The sequence below is a fragment of the Temnothorax longispinosus genome, chromosome 7, assembly GCF_030848805.1.
Source record: "Temnothorax longispinosus isolate EJ_2023e chromosome 7, Tlon_JGU_v1, whole genome shotgun sequence".
NCBI classification, from domain to species: Eukaryota; Metazoa; Arthropoda; class Insecta; order Hymenoptera; family Formicidae; genus Temnothorax; species Temnothorax longispinosus.
The window spans coordinates 2,069,959-2,085,425 of record NC_092364.1 but is presented as its reverse complement, the minus strand read 5'-3'; the positions used below and the strand labels follow the sequence as shown (position 1 = coordinate 2,085,425).

General features: G+C 37.2%; 2 protein-coding genes across 3 annotated transcripts in view; both read left to right on the top strand.

Moving 5' to 3' along the window:
- The first annotated feature begins 20 nt into the window (after positions 1-20).
- Dlt (codanin-1 like protein dlt) lies at positions 21-4,748 on the top strand. 2 transcript variants are annotated; one of them, XM_071784295.1, is made up of 10 exons: positions 21-966; positions 1,092-1,396; positions 1,483-1,759; positions 1,849-2,009; positions 2,098-2,700; positions 2,773-3,006; positions 3,088-3,453; positions 3,564-3,729; positions 3,799-4,067; positions 4,351-4,748. In XM_071784295.1, exons 2-10 carry the CDS (start codon positions 1,115-1,117, stop codon positions 4,498-4,500), a joined length of 2,508 nt encoding a protein of 835 aa, XP_071640396.1. In that variant the 5' UTR covers positions 21-966; positions 1,092-1,114; the 3' UTR covers positions 4,501-4,748. The 2 variants fall into 2 exon arrangements, with proteins under 2 accessions (XP_071640396.1, XP_071640397.1); XM_071784296.1 differs by having other exon boundaries at positions 21-993.
- Positions 4,749-7,889: 3,141 nt separating this feature from the next.
- LOC139815895 (adhesion G protein-coupled receptor E3) overlaps positions 7,890-15,467 on the top strand; it is a 74,209-nt gene continuing 66,631 nt past the window's right edge. The window contains exons 1-3 of the mRNA XM_071783154.1: positions 7,890-8,241; positions 8,690-9,057; positions 13,636-13,833. Coding sequence (XP_071639255.1) covers positions 13,655-13,833 — 179 coding nt within the window. The 5' untranslated portion in view covers positions 7,890-8,241; positions 8,690-9,057; positions 13,636-13,654. The remainder of the gene's footprint in view (positions 8,242-8,689; positions 9,058-13,635; positions 13,834-15,467) is intronic.

The window sequence follows — 15,467 nt, the reverse complement described above, 5'->3', positions numbered from 1 at the left end:
GCGACCTGTGCGGCGACTCCGTGAGAGTCAAGTGAGAGTTTACTCCGTGCTGCCAACTTCATTTTATTGTCAATTTCGATTTATTTATTAATTGCTAATCTCGATTTATTTATTTATCGACCAAACTTTGCTTAATACTGTATTGAAACACGTATCAGTCTTTTAAATATATATTCGTTTATTTAGATCTCAGTTTTATACACACCATTGTTAAACATTTAAATATTTTTATTAAACAAATATAACGAAGTCGAGTTTTTTCACCAAGTGCTCCCACACTTAATTGATCGGAAAATAGCGTTACTTTTCGGGATAATCATGTATTTTATGATTATTTTGCATGTGATTATCCTATTGTTTCATAAACATATATACATATGGGCCCAATATTTAAAATTTAAAATTGCAATTTGATTATTAATCATCCGGATTTTATTATCTATCGAGTGATAACTGTAATTTCGTGACAATATATGATATTATTGCGTAAATATGAATTCTTATTTATGAAGCACCTGTGCAACAATAAATCATGAACTAATACACGTTAAAAACTAATTATTCAGATATAATTTTATATCTGTAGTCGATAATATCGATATTCTTTATCTCGATATTTTTTATCTCCGCGATCACTCCGACTCCGATGTCTGTTAACCTAACCTAACCTAACCTAGCCGACCCGGTTGTAAAGCGAGTAAAAAATTAATAGAACGCGGTGATGCGCATCCATATGTTTGGAAATACAATCTCTATACCGAAAAATGTTCAGTGTACATTTGAAGATTGTATAACAACGCCGATTACACCTCTGTCTAATTGAAATCTCACTCCTCGATAATATTCGGCATTTTCTCCGACATGCTAGGAGGATTTAACCTCCAAAATTGTGGACAGGAAAAATAAATGTTTTTACGATGTTAAAATGTTTAATTGAAAGGAACGAGATACTTGACCGGCGAACAGGTTGTCATTTGTACATTAACAGCAATTGTAAATTAACAACAAGTTAAAATTATTTAATATATATCTTGTTAATTAATATTTTAATTGTTTATTTAAATAATTTAAGTGTTTATTATTGTTTACAGCCCAATAAAAATTGACGTGCACGATGGGGGAGGTAAACGTGTCTTTTCAAATCGACACCGACAATCGGGAGAATTTTTCGTCTGCCATCGCGTTTCATACCTTCAAGAAGCAGAGAGATGCCTTCTACGACATACTAAGAATTTGGGAGGAGAATCATTTGGTCCAAGGATGGGTGTTCCAGATCGCGCTTGGGGGCAAGATAAGAAACATGTTGACGCTGCATAATGACTGCACGAATTATTATCACATCGCTAGGTTATTCAAGTCACAATTGCTAATATCGTGCATACAGAATGGACGTCAAGTAAGTCCAAAGCTATTAATATTCTTTTTTTATTATGTCGATGTAATTTTCTCAACAATAAAGCAATCGTGTATCATTGATTGCAGGATGACGTAGTGGACGACGAGAGCTTGAATTTCCTGAAAGCTTTAAAACACGTTAACCCTGAAAAATTGACTCAACTCAGTAAGAGATTTGTGACACCATTACCGTCACAAAGTCAGAGTGTCGGCCCTTCGTTTCCCGGCATGCAGGAATTTTTCAAAGATTTTATATTGCATGCGTTTAATCCGATATTTTATACGCATTTGGAGAACTGTTTTGTACATGAGATAATGGAGTTGAACGACACCCAGTTTGCTAATAGTGAAATAGAAGACTCGGGTACATTTTTCATTGATTTTGCTATTTATATATATAATGACTGTTTATATTTAAAAAATGTTAGAAATACCGCTTTTTTCTCTTCGCAGAGACAATGGTTGACGATCAAACGCAGCGGAATTTTATTACTTGTTTAGCCAGCTTGAGACTTCTTGCGAAAGTATTAGGACTTTTAGTATCATTGCCATACAGATCTGAATCCAATACCACTAAGGAGATTTTAATGACACAAGTAGAGATAAGAAGCAAGGTACGGTGACATAAAAATTGTGATTAAACGTTAAAATCAGCCTTTCAAATTCTCTTCAAATAATCTTTTCAATTGTTTCGTTTTCCAGGTATTACCATCACTGAACTTACAAGCGTGTATTCAGAGCGCCATAGTCGAAGGTAAACTATCGCTGACGATACCTTGGCTAGTAAAATATCTAGCCATGATGGACATAGTGTCGCTTCGACTGCCGTATTATAAGCAGATCTTAGAACTATTGTATTACATTTATCATGCTATCAATCAGACCGATCTTACCGCTCCTGATTGCCTTATTTCTCAACAATCGGCTGTGCTGCTCAAGTCCAGTCTGTGTTGGTTGTTCGAGCTACCAAACTTTCCCAGAGATTTCTATATTGCCTGGCAAAAGACTTGCAAGATCAAGGAACTGAAGAGTCTCAAACAGATGGAAAAATTCTCAACAAAACAGATGGAGAAGAAAAGAAATTCGCATTCCGCCGATTGTGCGATTCCCGTCAAAAGCAGTCTCGATAAATTAGATATAATTACTGATCGCACGATGCGTATGTGCTGTCCGCGAGTGGAATCGACTCTTTCTGTGTTTCACGGAAACGGAACGAGTTTGAATGTCAATTCCAACAAGCACATTACACCCGTTACCAGCCAATTACGTAAATTAGGGGGTACTACTCGCGCAAAACACCTGGAGGTATTTTTTGTTTAATATATCGTATATTTCCAACTTGCTACTATGTTGCTATATGTATTACTGTTTTTGCAGCTGCAACTGGAAGAAGCCTTTTTCCACGGTCAGCCGGCTTCTACTCGAAAGACTGTTGATTTCGTTTCTGAAAGAGTCGCGTCAACCTGCGTGAAACATATATGCAACACTCTATTGACTTCATCACGAGAAGCAAATTTAAATTCTTTCAGGAAGATTTTGAAACACAAGAACATCGAGAGGGATTCGGATGAGCAGGGTGAACTGTCGAGAAATTACTTCAACGAATTTAAGGTGATATCTCCGCGCGATTGTAAGGAAAACTTCATGTTATACAGGAAGAGATTAAGCGTTTAAATCGCAGTATGTATTTAGGCTTTGCTCCTGAGCGACATGAATACATTGGCCAACAATGCGTCAAGAGAATTGAAGGATCAGTGTGAGAAAACAATCCCGACGATTTGCGAGACGCGAGTCGCGACATCGATAGAATCTTTATTGGCAGAGGACTCTCTAACGTCGGTGAAGGAAATGTGCATCAAGATCGCGACTAGAATGGCGATGGAACGAATAAATCAGTGGATTCAATCGCATATTGCCGGTGATTCTTTGTTTATAAAGGACATGGAACTTGAGATTAATAGGTTCTTTCGGAACAGTAGTCCTGTGCATTCTAATAAGCAAGAAAAGGATCACAATACAGATGCTCCTAGCCCTACTGTTATAATGGACGAGCTTCGAGTAAGAAATACATTTTTCCAAACTAAAACAATTATTAATTTCTATCGTTTTTAAAATTAATGACTAAATTATTAATATTTACATATATTTCCACCTGTTTTTGTTTATAGGCACTAATGTGGCATATGTTAGATAACAACGGCGCAGATTTAACTATATCGTCTGTATTGGATATTTTAGACAAACTATATCAATCGTTCAGTCAAAGAGGTGATTTATTACCAGGCCCACAGAAAATTTTGTATTTCCTCAGTTTGGATTTTGCGCTGTTTTTAGGTATGTGTAAGAATAACTGAAATGTCAAGAGTGATAAAATTAAACGACCACAATATTTCACATTTTTAGTGGCGTACAGGACGGATCTCTTTACGCGAGAAGTCCAGGACAAATTAATTAAAATATGGTCGTCGGATAATCTAAGAAATGACGAAGACGAATCGCCTATGCATAGAATTCTGTGTTCAAGAAATATTATATTACTGATGCAACCGCAGAACGACGCAACGTGGCCGATTTTTGGCAAATTTCTGAAGAAGTTATTAGAAACAAATATACTCGACGGAGACAGTCTGAGTGATCAGTGTGTGGCTTTATTTAGACAAGACTGGCCTGTGGTAAGTGTACGCGCGATATAATTATTTGAGATGAGACAATGAAATAAATAAAATAAGTAAAAAATATTCGTATTATTTTCTGTAATTTTTGTATTATAAAAGTAATATATAAAATTTTTAAAAAGATTTTTTTAATATAAAAATTGAAGATATAAGTATGTGATATATAATTAGACAGTATATTTTCACGAAGTATTCTTAACGACTCGTGTTTTAAAGCGTTGCTTTAAATTCCTGACGCGTATCGTATATCTACTGTTAACATCGATTTTCTCGTTCACAGCCTTTGTTAAAACTTTTATCGAAGTGCCTGTCCGAGGCCATTGAGGGTTACAAAGCCAATGACGAAGCGACAGAGAAAGTCAAGTACCTTCTTGGCTGGATAGCAGAAACATATCACGAGATTGAATTTTGTGACGATGACGATCCATAGACTGAGGCACAATAGGTAATTAACATTACTGCGATAATTGCGAAAGTATGACTTTGTTGAGATAAATTTCTGTAAATATAATTATTAATTCTTGTGCATATACATATATATGTATATATATTGTTGTATATTATAATATGAAGCATTCTTGTTTTGTATATGTGTGATTCGCGTATGATTCGCTTCGGATATGTATATGGACGAGTATTTTATTAGTAGAAAAATAAATTTTAACTTTTTGTACACGACGATTATTAAATACATGATTATTCGATTATTTTATAATCGATATTCACACCGGCAACGTTCCTTCACGCCGTGTTTCCCATCTCTTCGTTTGTACGCGTCGAGATAGCTCGTCGAGGTCAGCGGGGGGACACGGCCTTGTCGAAACCTCCGGGGCACTCCTTGTTATGCGCCAAGTTTGTAGCTCTCTTTTGTCCCTCGCAAATTACGTTATCCATTTTGTTCCATCCCCGCGACTCCGAATGCTGGACTATTGCCCTGTCCCATACAATGAAATCAGATTATCGTACCTTCAGTCTCGGTAGACAGTCGTGCAATGAGATATGCATTATCGAAGTCACGCTCTCCTATCAGATACATGTGAGTAAACCGTTAATTGAAAAGCGATTTAGCTTGAATGATTTAAACTTTTCTTTCTACACGTTTGGCTCGTGTTGTTCTAAATAAATAGGATATTAATAAGTAGTTAAATATCAATCTCAAGCGAGACAATTTGGGTTTATGTCAATCAATATGTTTGCTAAAAGTAATGAACCTTCGTTGAGTGGTTCTTCTTTTGATGGTCTAACTTGTTAATAAACACTGGTTTAACGAGGATCGCGTTCCGCCTTAATTAACACGCATTCAATTTTAAGACGCTCGCGAAGTAGCTTTTTAAAAAAATCATGTTGAAGTATGTCACAGCTTCGAATGTCCGTGTCTCTGAGATTCACCCCGAGGGTGCTTTTCCATCTTGCTGGAGTAATATAACGCGCACCGTTATCACTGTCAGGCGCACGCTGCGACAACTGGGGATGTCAGGGTTGGCTATAAATCTCACGGGGCTTGCGTAATTTGTTAATGTGAGACCCCTTATATAACTAACAATAAGATTAGCAAACGCAACGTGATTATTTTATTTTAATATAGACTTTACAAATTATAAATTACTATATTATAGAAATTGAATTATTCATGTTCTAGTTTATCTATCTCATTATACAAAAATATAAATTTGTTTTTAGTGCCAATGTTAATTGTGCAACTGGCATCTGATTTCTCGTCTGTGCGCGAAGGCTGGAAATCAGCGGGTCGATAGTGCTCAAAGACCCGTCTTTTTGAACGTTGCTGTTACATCCAGGCACATTGTCCTGGCGCAACGAGGGTGGGCCTTTTGTCCTTTCGAAATTGGGTCATCCACCTCCGTTCCATTACCATAACTCTCAATGGTCGTCCACCATCTCGCCCGATGGTGATATCTAATCTTGGCCCGTTGCTCGCGAGCGAGTGACCGCAAATTTTCCGCTCTCGTGAGCGACAGGCAGACATTTCCTCCCGTAATTCGTCGACGATCTATTGACGATCTATCGATGGAAGAATTAAAATTGCACTCAAAAAAAGAATGGCAATAATATTAGTATTAATTGTAAGATGTTAAATCTCTATCGAATTCGTTATTTCCCATAGAACTTTATCCAACAAACACATACTATTTGAGTGCTTAAGTATATCAATGATTACTAATTTTATTACTCGACAATTATTTTTTTTAATAAAATTGCATTGTATTAAAAATTTATTTTTATTAAAAAAATAGTTTGCCGATTTTATTTGCGAGTAAAAATTAAGTAATAAATTTTTAATATTTTTTGCCGGGTATTAAATACGCAAACAAATTATTTTACTTATTTATCTATTTTTATCTTATAATTATTATTTACTATATTGAAAAACGACACACTATCACTATTATAATAAAATATAAACTATGATTTTTAGCTTACTTTCAAGTTACTAAAATTATTTTAAATTATTGGATTATTAAAAGTTAAGCGGGCTGAAGTCGCGTCAGTCGTGAAACTTTAAATTAATTTGAAATTTTGCGAAGGATTAAGTATAGTGAGTGATTTTCGCTTGCAACATGTTGTTGACGAGTTATCTTGCACGCACGAAATATTGTTATTGCCACATTGCGCCACGTGCAGTGCGCAAAAATTTCGTGCCATAAATCCAACTCGCGCGATATAATTTTACGCGATTTTTCGAGCACGGAAACGCGACCCATTTCGAATATCCGTTTGTTTTTCTGTTTTTTTTTTGTTTACCGTACCGTAACTGCACAGCACCGAGATCCGTCACGCATCGGAAATGAAAATGTTAAAAAAAAAGCAAAACACAGATATAACGTTCAAGAAAAATTTAAAGGGCATGATAATGCGAAGTATTCCGGTAGTAATGAAATATTTTGAAACGTATATTTATTGTATTTTCTAAGATTAATGACATTAACTGAAAGATACATTTCTGAATTTTCGATCAATATATTTCAACATCTTTAGTGAACTTTTAACTCTTGACTCAATTACAATGAGAAAACTTTGTCGTCTAACTTTGGTAGCGTAGGTCGGAAGAAACGAGAAGAATCTTTAGATAATGTTTCTGCAATTTTGCGAGCATGCTTCTTAATAACGTTTCTCGAAATAATTAATTTAGCTACGTTGTCCAAACTTGAGCGTGGGTCGGAAGAAACGATCTTTCGATCTTCTACGTGACATTTTTGCAATTTCGCGAGCATACTTCTTAATACATTCCTCGAAATAATTAATTTTTAAGTGCAGCTTTGCGACTTTTCGCGCACTCTCCTTTATAAAGTTATTTTTAAACTGAAAACGCGTGACTTTGCACATCTGTAAAGGACCTTCTCTGTATTAAATATTAAAGAATTTAGACCAATTTAAATTAATACCTTGAGTTAAATAATATTTTGTTATTTTTAACTACCATGTGGATCGAAATTTATTATTTTAATACAAAACAGTAATATTTTAATAATTGGTTTAGTTAAATTAACGGCATATTGAGTAGGAGCACTGGCGACTTATGGGAACGGTTAAAATTAAATAACTCAAATTAAATATAATTTGATAATTGATATTATGAATTTAACAGTGTATAAGATCATTATTTATTAAAAAAAATAGAATGTTACGAAAAATTGCGCGTTTAAGAGTTAATTAGAACTACGCGAAAGTGAGTAATTTTCAAGACGCGAAAGAATCGCGCCATTATAAGTACGCAATCGAATGCCCCGGCTCCCCTCAGAGAGATTCGGCAAACTTCACGGCGTGTGACGCGCGTACATGCGCGGCGCAGTTCCGCGCGCGCGTTCGCGGAGCGCGAACGGAGTTCCTCGCAGTCGTGATCCGCGGTCCGTCGCGTTCGCATTCGCTTCCCGTTCCGGCTCGCCCGTCCGCGATCTATCGAGGGATATGACCGATCGGCTCGTGAATTAATCCGGTTTTTATTTCGCCCGCGATCGCGATTCGCCGCTGACGACAAGTTGAGTTAACCGTCGGTCGACGCCGCGCTTCGTGGAAGCTTCAACGCGAGGCGCGATTCGAGAAGAACAATGTTGACAAGCGGTGACGAGTGACTTATTGTTACACGAAAACGGGAGTCGGAATCTCGCGTGGAATCTTGACGGTCGCGCTTGCGAGGACGATAACGAGAGGCACGGTAAAAAATCTCATCGCATTTTTTCGATTTAATTGAACATGACACTCGAGTCGAGTATATTAGACTTATTGTTGTCAGATGTGGTCGCGTTCAACGCTAAATCGCATGCATCGATGTGAATTTACTTCTATCGGCGGGCATTCGATCTCGTCGCGGCGAGCGAGAGTCGCAAAAATCTCGTCGCGACGAGGCCCACTGGACATTCGGTGTAGATTCCGTTGAATTCGCAACCGCCATATTAGCCGGCTGAGATCGGCACGTCGCGCGCGGTATCGTAATTTGAATTCGGCGAAAGTAACTCCCCCCCCCCTCCCGCCTTTCGAGACACCGCGATTCGATTCGATTCGAATTTCAGTTCTCGCGAATTATCGATCGACGCCATATTTGATGGAGTAGCGGGTCTCGCTTGCTTTATCAACTTTTTCATCGTTGTGTAAAATCTTTGCAGACACGTTACGTTCTCCACCGGTGACGAAACTCCACGGCGAAAGAAGTAAAGGAACTCGGCGAGCCTGCAGGAAACCCAGAGGCGCGTAACAGACGCAGTTATATGAATTCGGACGCGCGGCGGGGCGTCCTCGATCGTGCCGCGGTCGCGGAGCGATAAGGGCGAGCGTCGTCCCCCTTTGTTCGACGTGCCGGCCGGTGCCGGTCTCGTCGCGGCACGCGAAGCGGGCGGACCGTTTCGCGCTTATTACACGTGGCTCGTCCACATGGATCGTCTGCCGCGAAACACGAGCTACGTAGCCGCGTCCGTCCGTTGATCCGTCGATCCTGCCATCTTGTCGTTCGACGCGTCCTTGTCAAGAGCGCGAGGTAAGTCTTTTTAACTCTCCAGTTAAGAAAAACATAAGAATTTTAGTTTCTGTTTGACACGTTGAATTTGACGCCGATTGACGATTGATTGCGCTACGTCGCGTCGTGAATAAATTAAGATGACAATAACGCACTCATTCATAGACAAGTATGTGTGTAAGTATATACGAATATATAAATTGTAATCGATTTATATAGGCAGTTGCGGCGCCAATAACAGCGCGCAAGATAAACATAGATGTTTATGCAAAGTAATATTCGCTGTTTCTCGTTAAATGTAAAATTTTTGCTTGAAATGTTGCAGTGTCAATTGGCATTTTATGTATTTAAAGTACAAAAGTCAGTATATTTCTGTTTGCTTCGAAATAATATTGGTTAAAAGCGTGAGGTAAGTCTTAACTCTCATCTCAGCTGGGAAAAACACTGTGGTTTTAGTCTCTATTTGACGCGTTGGACGTCGATCGATTGACTGCGCTATGTCGTAAAAAAGAATATAAAAATGAAATGTGTATTAAAAAAACGACGATAACGCACTCATTGATAGACACACGTATGTGTAACACGTAAGTATGAATATATAAATTGTAATCAATTTAGGCTTTAGGCGCTTGTGTGCGTCGTCGATAGAGCGAGCAAAATGAAATGGATATTATGGAAAAATAATATTCGTTGTCTCTTGTTGAATGTAAAATTTTTATTTGAAATGTTGCAATATCAATCGTTAATCGGCACTTATCGTATTTAAAGTACAAAAGTTAGAAGGCAATATATTTTTATATTGATCACCGTTAATTCGCTTCGAAATAATATTTTGACGACAGACATATCCCGTGAAAAAGATTTTCATGAATTTGAATTGTAAAATTTTACGCAATTAACTCGCGATATCTTGTAACCAGTATTTATCATAATATTATCCGGTGAGAAATTTTCTTTAAAAAATGCTCGGGCTTTATTTGACCTCAATATTTACTGGAAAAATGATTTTTTAAATATGTTGAAACGTACCTACATCTGACTGGACATGAAAGGGGTAAAAGACTGTCATGTCAGTTCGTTGCAAGGCCGAATTATGCAGTCCGATAAATCGTCAACCTATCGTGCCGCGATTCGCTCTCTACAGACACACGGCGAATGGTCCAAAAATGCCGCGGGAAGTTTCGAGGATGGTAAAGCTCGGAAACCAAATAAAACGGCTCGTGGATATTAACTTGCGTCGAACATTCGTCGAGCACAGGGCCCATATTTTGTACACGCTTGCCGACAACTATCGGTTCGATAAGCGTCGTTGCGCAGGTTTTTCATATCGTATAAAAGCTGCGCCGACGCTGTTAACGACACCGACGACGGTCGTTAAGCGTGTACAGAATTGGGCTTCGGGGCTTGAGAATAGTTGCTCGATATATTGCCACGTATTTTCAGTATGCGTTTCGGGTGTACGATTGATAACCGGCACGTGACGAATCGATACGCGGAACTATCATCGAATACCGTTAAACATTATTACGCAGTTGCACCAGTTGCCAACTGGTGCTGATTGGTACAGTTAACGCGATATGTCGCACTTGCAATCGATCGCTCGTAGATCGCGTTTGTCATTGCATCAGACATTTAATGGTTCGAAACGTTATATTTTATCGGCTTTAGTACACCAATTTCGTAATACCACTTTACGGTGAATAAATGTTGCAAAAAGTTACATACAAAATAAGTATAAATTTTCCTTCCTTTAATAATGGAATTTAATCAACTACAATTTTCGCGACTTGAAAAAATACAGAAATTTATTGGTATTAATTACGCTATTTTTATTTCGATATCGATTTGCAACATTTTTATAAAATTTTAAGCATAGATAAAAAAAACTTCAATTTTAGATTAATTTACTCGTACAATTCATATAATCTGTATTTTCAGAAATTTATCTTTAAATTATAGGAACTAATTTAATAGATATTAATAATTAAAATATAAAAATTAGAAAAGATATGAGAATCAATGAACTCTAAATATTGGTAAAGAAATTTTTATTGTTTTTGAGGCGGAATAATGACTTTTGGGACAGTCTGCAAGTTTGCATATATAATTTATATTATATTATAAGGGATTATCGGCACACGACAAGGAAGAAGAGAAAAATTTTCGTGTAGGAAAATATTGTGCAAATTAGATACACGGGCGACTATGTGCAAAAATAAATTTCGCACAAACGAGGGAAGCACGACTTTCGCGCGCTTTTACTTCATGAATGTCGGATAAAGGCTCGGAAGCCCGTTAACGTTTCACCATTAATGTTATACAGCTTCCCAGGGGAAGACGTCATGAGAGGTCTCAAGATAGATGATGAAACGTTATTGCGTGAAGAGTATTGTCATGAAGAAAGGAAAGTCATGTTACATGCAAAGTTTCTCGCTCTTCGCCTAATTTGCGGATAAAGTGGAAAGTTTGAAGCATGGAATGTGACTTTAGCAAAAATAACAAACAAAGAAATTTGCAGACATTTTTGTCAAAACAACATAATTACTTTAAAAAATAATATTATATTCGTAAATGTGTCGATTTTATATGTTAAAGATTTATATTAATTAATTTTAATTACATTAATTAAATAAATAAATTGTGGTAGTATTAGCATCAATATTTATTTAATAATAAATTTAGAATGGTATTATCAATTCGCTAATAGTACATGCAACTTCTGAGAAAAAGAAACATTTACAATGGATCTGGATAATGGTTGAATAAGGAACAAGTATGAGAAATACGTGAAAGAACATTTGCATTTATGTTCTTGCAAAGTTTGAATTATTGATCGAAGATTTTAAAACGGTTGATTTAATTAAAACTTGATGGTTGAGCTAACAAGTTCAAAATTAGTGCACGGCGTATTATTATCAATTTAAAATTCTCATTTGCTAGCCAGAGTTCATGAGAAAGACTGATCGATTTGCTGCTACGTGGAAAACTTTTGCCCGTACATTGTTGCCCGAAGTTGACAATGTAAATGTTATGCTCACAATTAACGAGTTAATGATATTTAATCGGCCAACATTGCCGTTGAGTATATCTTGTATACGATTTTGCGGCACGTTCATGTTTCCCAGAATAAAGTTCGCGTTCGCATAAATTATAAAATCATACACGTCGAATTCAGCACGTCGAAAATAATGAAATCCAATTTTGTTTGGATAAATAAGTGCTTGACAAATGTATACATACGCGTGAAAAACAAAAACATTTAATATCTACATCGTTAAACGCATCGTCTTATTACATTATTTTCATTATTTTAAAATAAAATATACAATATATATATTTAAAAATAAACTTTAACATTGGTTTGACGATGATATTGGTAAAAAAGATATGCGTTGTCGTGTGTCGACGTGCGCCAGTAGAACGAATTGAAACAAGTCCGACGCCGACGGTTGCTGGAGGTCGACTCGGATGAGTTAAAATCGTGGTTTGCACGGCTTGGGTAAATAATTTGTGGGGAATCGTTACACGTGGAAATGAGACAAGCAATACACCTCGGAGGTAATTGATTTTACCGCGTTGATTAAAATTTATGAGTTGGAAATGATGCAAGCTTAAAACACGCGCGTCGGAATGATTGTTATTATTTCATCAAGAAAGCACCTCGCGCTTTCTATCGTTTTGTTTACTTAAATTTGTTGTAACTGTTGGAAAGATTTGTAGAGAGATATAATTACGTTACGGTCAAATAAATGGTTCTAGTATTATTCTTTATATTTAGATGTAATAGAAGTAATCTTATAGGCTAGTCATATTAGACATCGAACCTTCCAATTAATCTTCCCAGGTTGCAACCATCACGAATCGCTTTTATTTGAGGTGTTATAAGTGGGATTTATTTTGCGAAGTAAAGCGATTCATGGTGGTTGCAATCTGAGAAGATTAATTGGAAGGTTAACCCCCTAAATTTGTCTAATATGACTGGCCTATTATACATCTAGTAACTTTGTACTTTATTCTTATGACGAGAAAATGAAATTATAAAATTATATATGATATACGATATAAAGTGTTTTCGTTCTAGTAACGCTAAACCAAAGTTTACACTCTCAGGACCGTATTCTGATATCGTCCAGAGACATAACAGTAACGCGAGCAGCGGTCCGAATAAATATTACTCAAGGCTGTTTTCTCGAGTGCGGTAATCCCTGATATCCCCAGCGTTTCGAGTTGTCAAAATCCACGCCCGCGAGAGTTAATGGTTTTCGCTGCTAATTAAAATTTGCGGCGACGGAGGCCGAAGCTATCGTAAACGTTTATTAATTTGTTCTCCCCTTAGTTTAATCGGAGCCGGGTAAATGGCGAAAATATTTGCGCTGCCGCGGGCATAAATTTAATTTCAGTTAATTAAACCTCACTTTCTATCTTCCATTATCTTTCTCTTCCCTTAATTAAACATGCGGTAATTAAAAATTCAAAAGCGCGAGTGTCCCCACGCTCGTTCCCTCACGTATATAAATTGTCCTTTCTTTTCTCTAACTGCCTTTATGTTTGCTTTTCATTTGTATTCGGGTCTAATAATTGGATTTACTCTATTCGCAGATGTTGGCATAACGTCGACATGGAGACGTTATACACCGGCGCGATTCACGGTTTTCCGCAGCCCGGCGGCGGAATAGCTAATGGCGTTTCCACGGGAATCGCAAGTTCCTTCGACCAGGACGGTGTGCTTAGCCTCATCGTCGTCCTCGGAGGAAGTCTGTCCCTGGTGGCTTTGGTGTTTGCGTTCATCACATATAGGTAAGTTCAACTTCAGGCAGACAAAGTAGCCACTTAATATTCGATATTATGGAATTTTCTATCGAATACGAAAACGCCGAAAGAATGCATCGCTAACGCTAAAGAATATGTCAATAATTGTACAATAAAATATAATGACAGAATGCAAGAATATTAGAATTGTTAAAATAAAATATCATAAAATATGATAATCATTTATAATATCCATAATATTAGAATACTTAGAAAATTCCATCTTTATACTTTCTATCTCTCGAGATACAATTATCGCGCGAGAGACTATTCTCTTGTCTAATTATTATTATCAGTAAAGAAGGAAGAACTCTCTTAATGAAATTCGTCAATTAATTAATCTTCACGTCCTGAATTATTTTTATTCCCGCTACGTCCCAGATTAATCGTTTGTTATTTTACATCGTTCCATTTGTATCCTAGATCTCTCGACAAAGAATTTAATCGGATTAGTTTGTAACGGGATAAAAATAATGATACCGTATCCGGTTTTCTTCTCTGTGAATTTTACTAGAGGCAAAATGGTCAACGATATTATAAAAATGAAAAGAATTTAAAAATTTAACGATTGTCTGTTAATTGCACGTTTTCTATCTTGCACGAATTGCCATTTCGCGTGTTACATTCTCTAAAAACGTACAGTAATTTATCTGAGAAATCGGTTAGAAAATTCCCACAATACCCCAGTCACGTTTTCTCTATATCCTCCTATTTTCGGCACGTCGGCGATTTCACTCGCGGTTCTTATGGATCGCCAATTCGTTCGTCACAGAGCTAATCGGTGTACCTTTACGTTGAAAGACGATACCGCCGGAATACTAAACGACTTTACGAGCACTTCGGCCTCCTTCCCATGACCTCGTTCTCGTCCTTCGAAGGGAATTCTTTTTCCTGCATTTTTCCTGCGATCTAATTTCTCAATATCGTATTTATATGGCCAGCGTGCTTTAAAATTTTTATCCTGCCGATAATCGAAAAATCGATAGCTCGCGTTTCTTTTTGTCATTCCGACCTTTACCTTCAAACATGAATTAAATCGTTGACGAAGAAACGAGAATGTTGGATGGACACACGGAGGAAAATCGGTAAGGAAGAGGGGGGGAGGGAGGGGGAGAGAGAGAGAGAGAGAGAGAAAGTTTCGATTGATCATGTCTTATTCCGGAAATTGCCGGGAAATGGGAAAGCGCAACCACGACGTTTCCCTTCGCGCATCACGATTCGATCGATTGAAGAGAAACTGGCCGATCTTTGATACGGTAGAGAAGCTTGGACAAAAGCTATCGTCGTAAATGGCGTCGATAAAACGTGCCGTTCTTCGATGTCTTATCCTTATCCCGTTCTCCTACTCAATGTAAATCCTTTCCATATTTCGCTTCCGAAAGATTTCGATCATGAAGATCGACGAAAATTTCTTAGTATAATGGAAATAGTCAGAAAATATCCGTAATATCGGCACAATATCCACACTTCTCTTTCGATATCTTCACACCTATACGTATAACTCTCGCTTTTCTCAAGGTAGTAAATTAGCGAAGGTAAGCAAAAGTTATATGTCCGAGAATTTTCGAATTTTTTACCGAGTCTCGTTGAGTTCAACAGGTCTCCATACGCTTTTCTACCGG

What these genes read in the sequence shown, in the direction of transcription:
- Dlt (XM_071784295.1), top strand. Translation starts at nt 1,115, where the DNA reads ATGGGGGAGGTAAACGTGTCTTTTCAAATCGACACCGACAATCGGGAG. An exon ending in AAGTAGAGATAAGAAGCAAG is followed by an intron (nt 2,010 to 2,097) that starts GTACGGTGACAT and finishes TTCGTTTTCCAG; the next exon opens with GTATTACCATCACTGAACTT. An exon ending in GGATTTTGCGCTGTTTTTAG is followed by an intron (nt 3,730 to 3,798) that starts GTATGTGTAAGA and finishes TCACATTTTTAG; the next exon opens with TGGCGTACAGGACGGATCTC.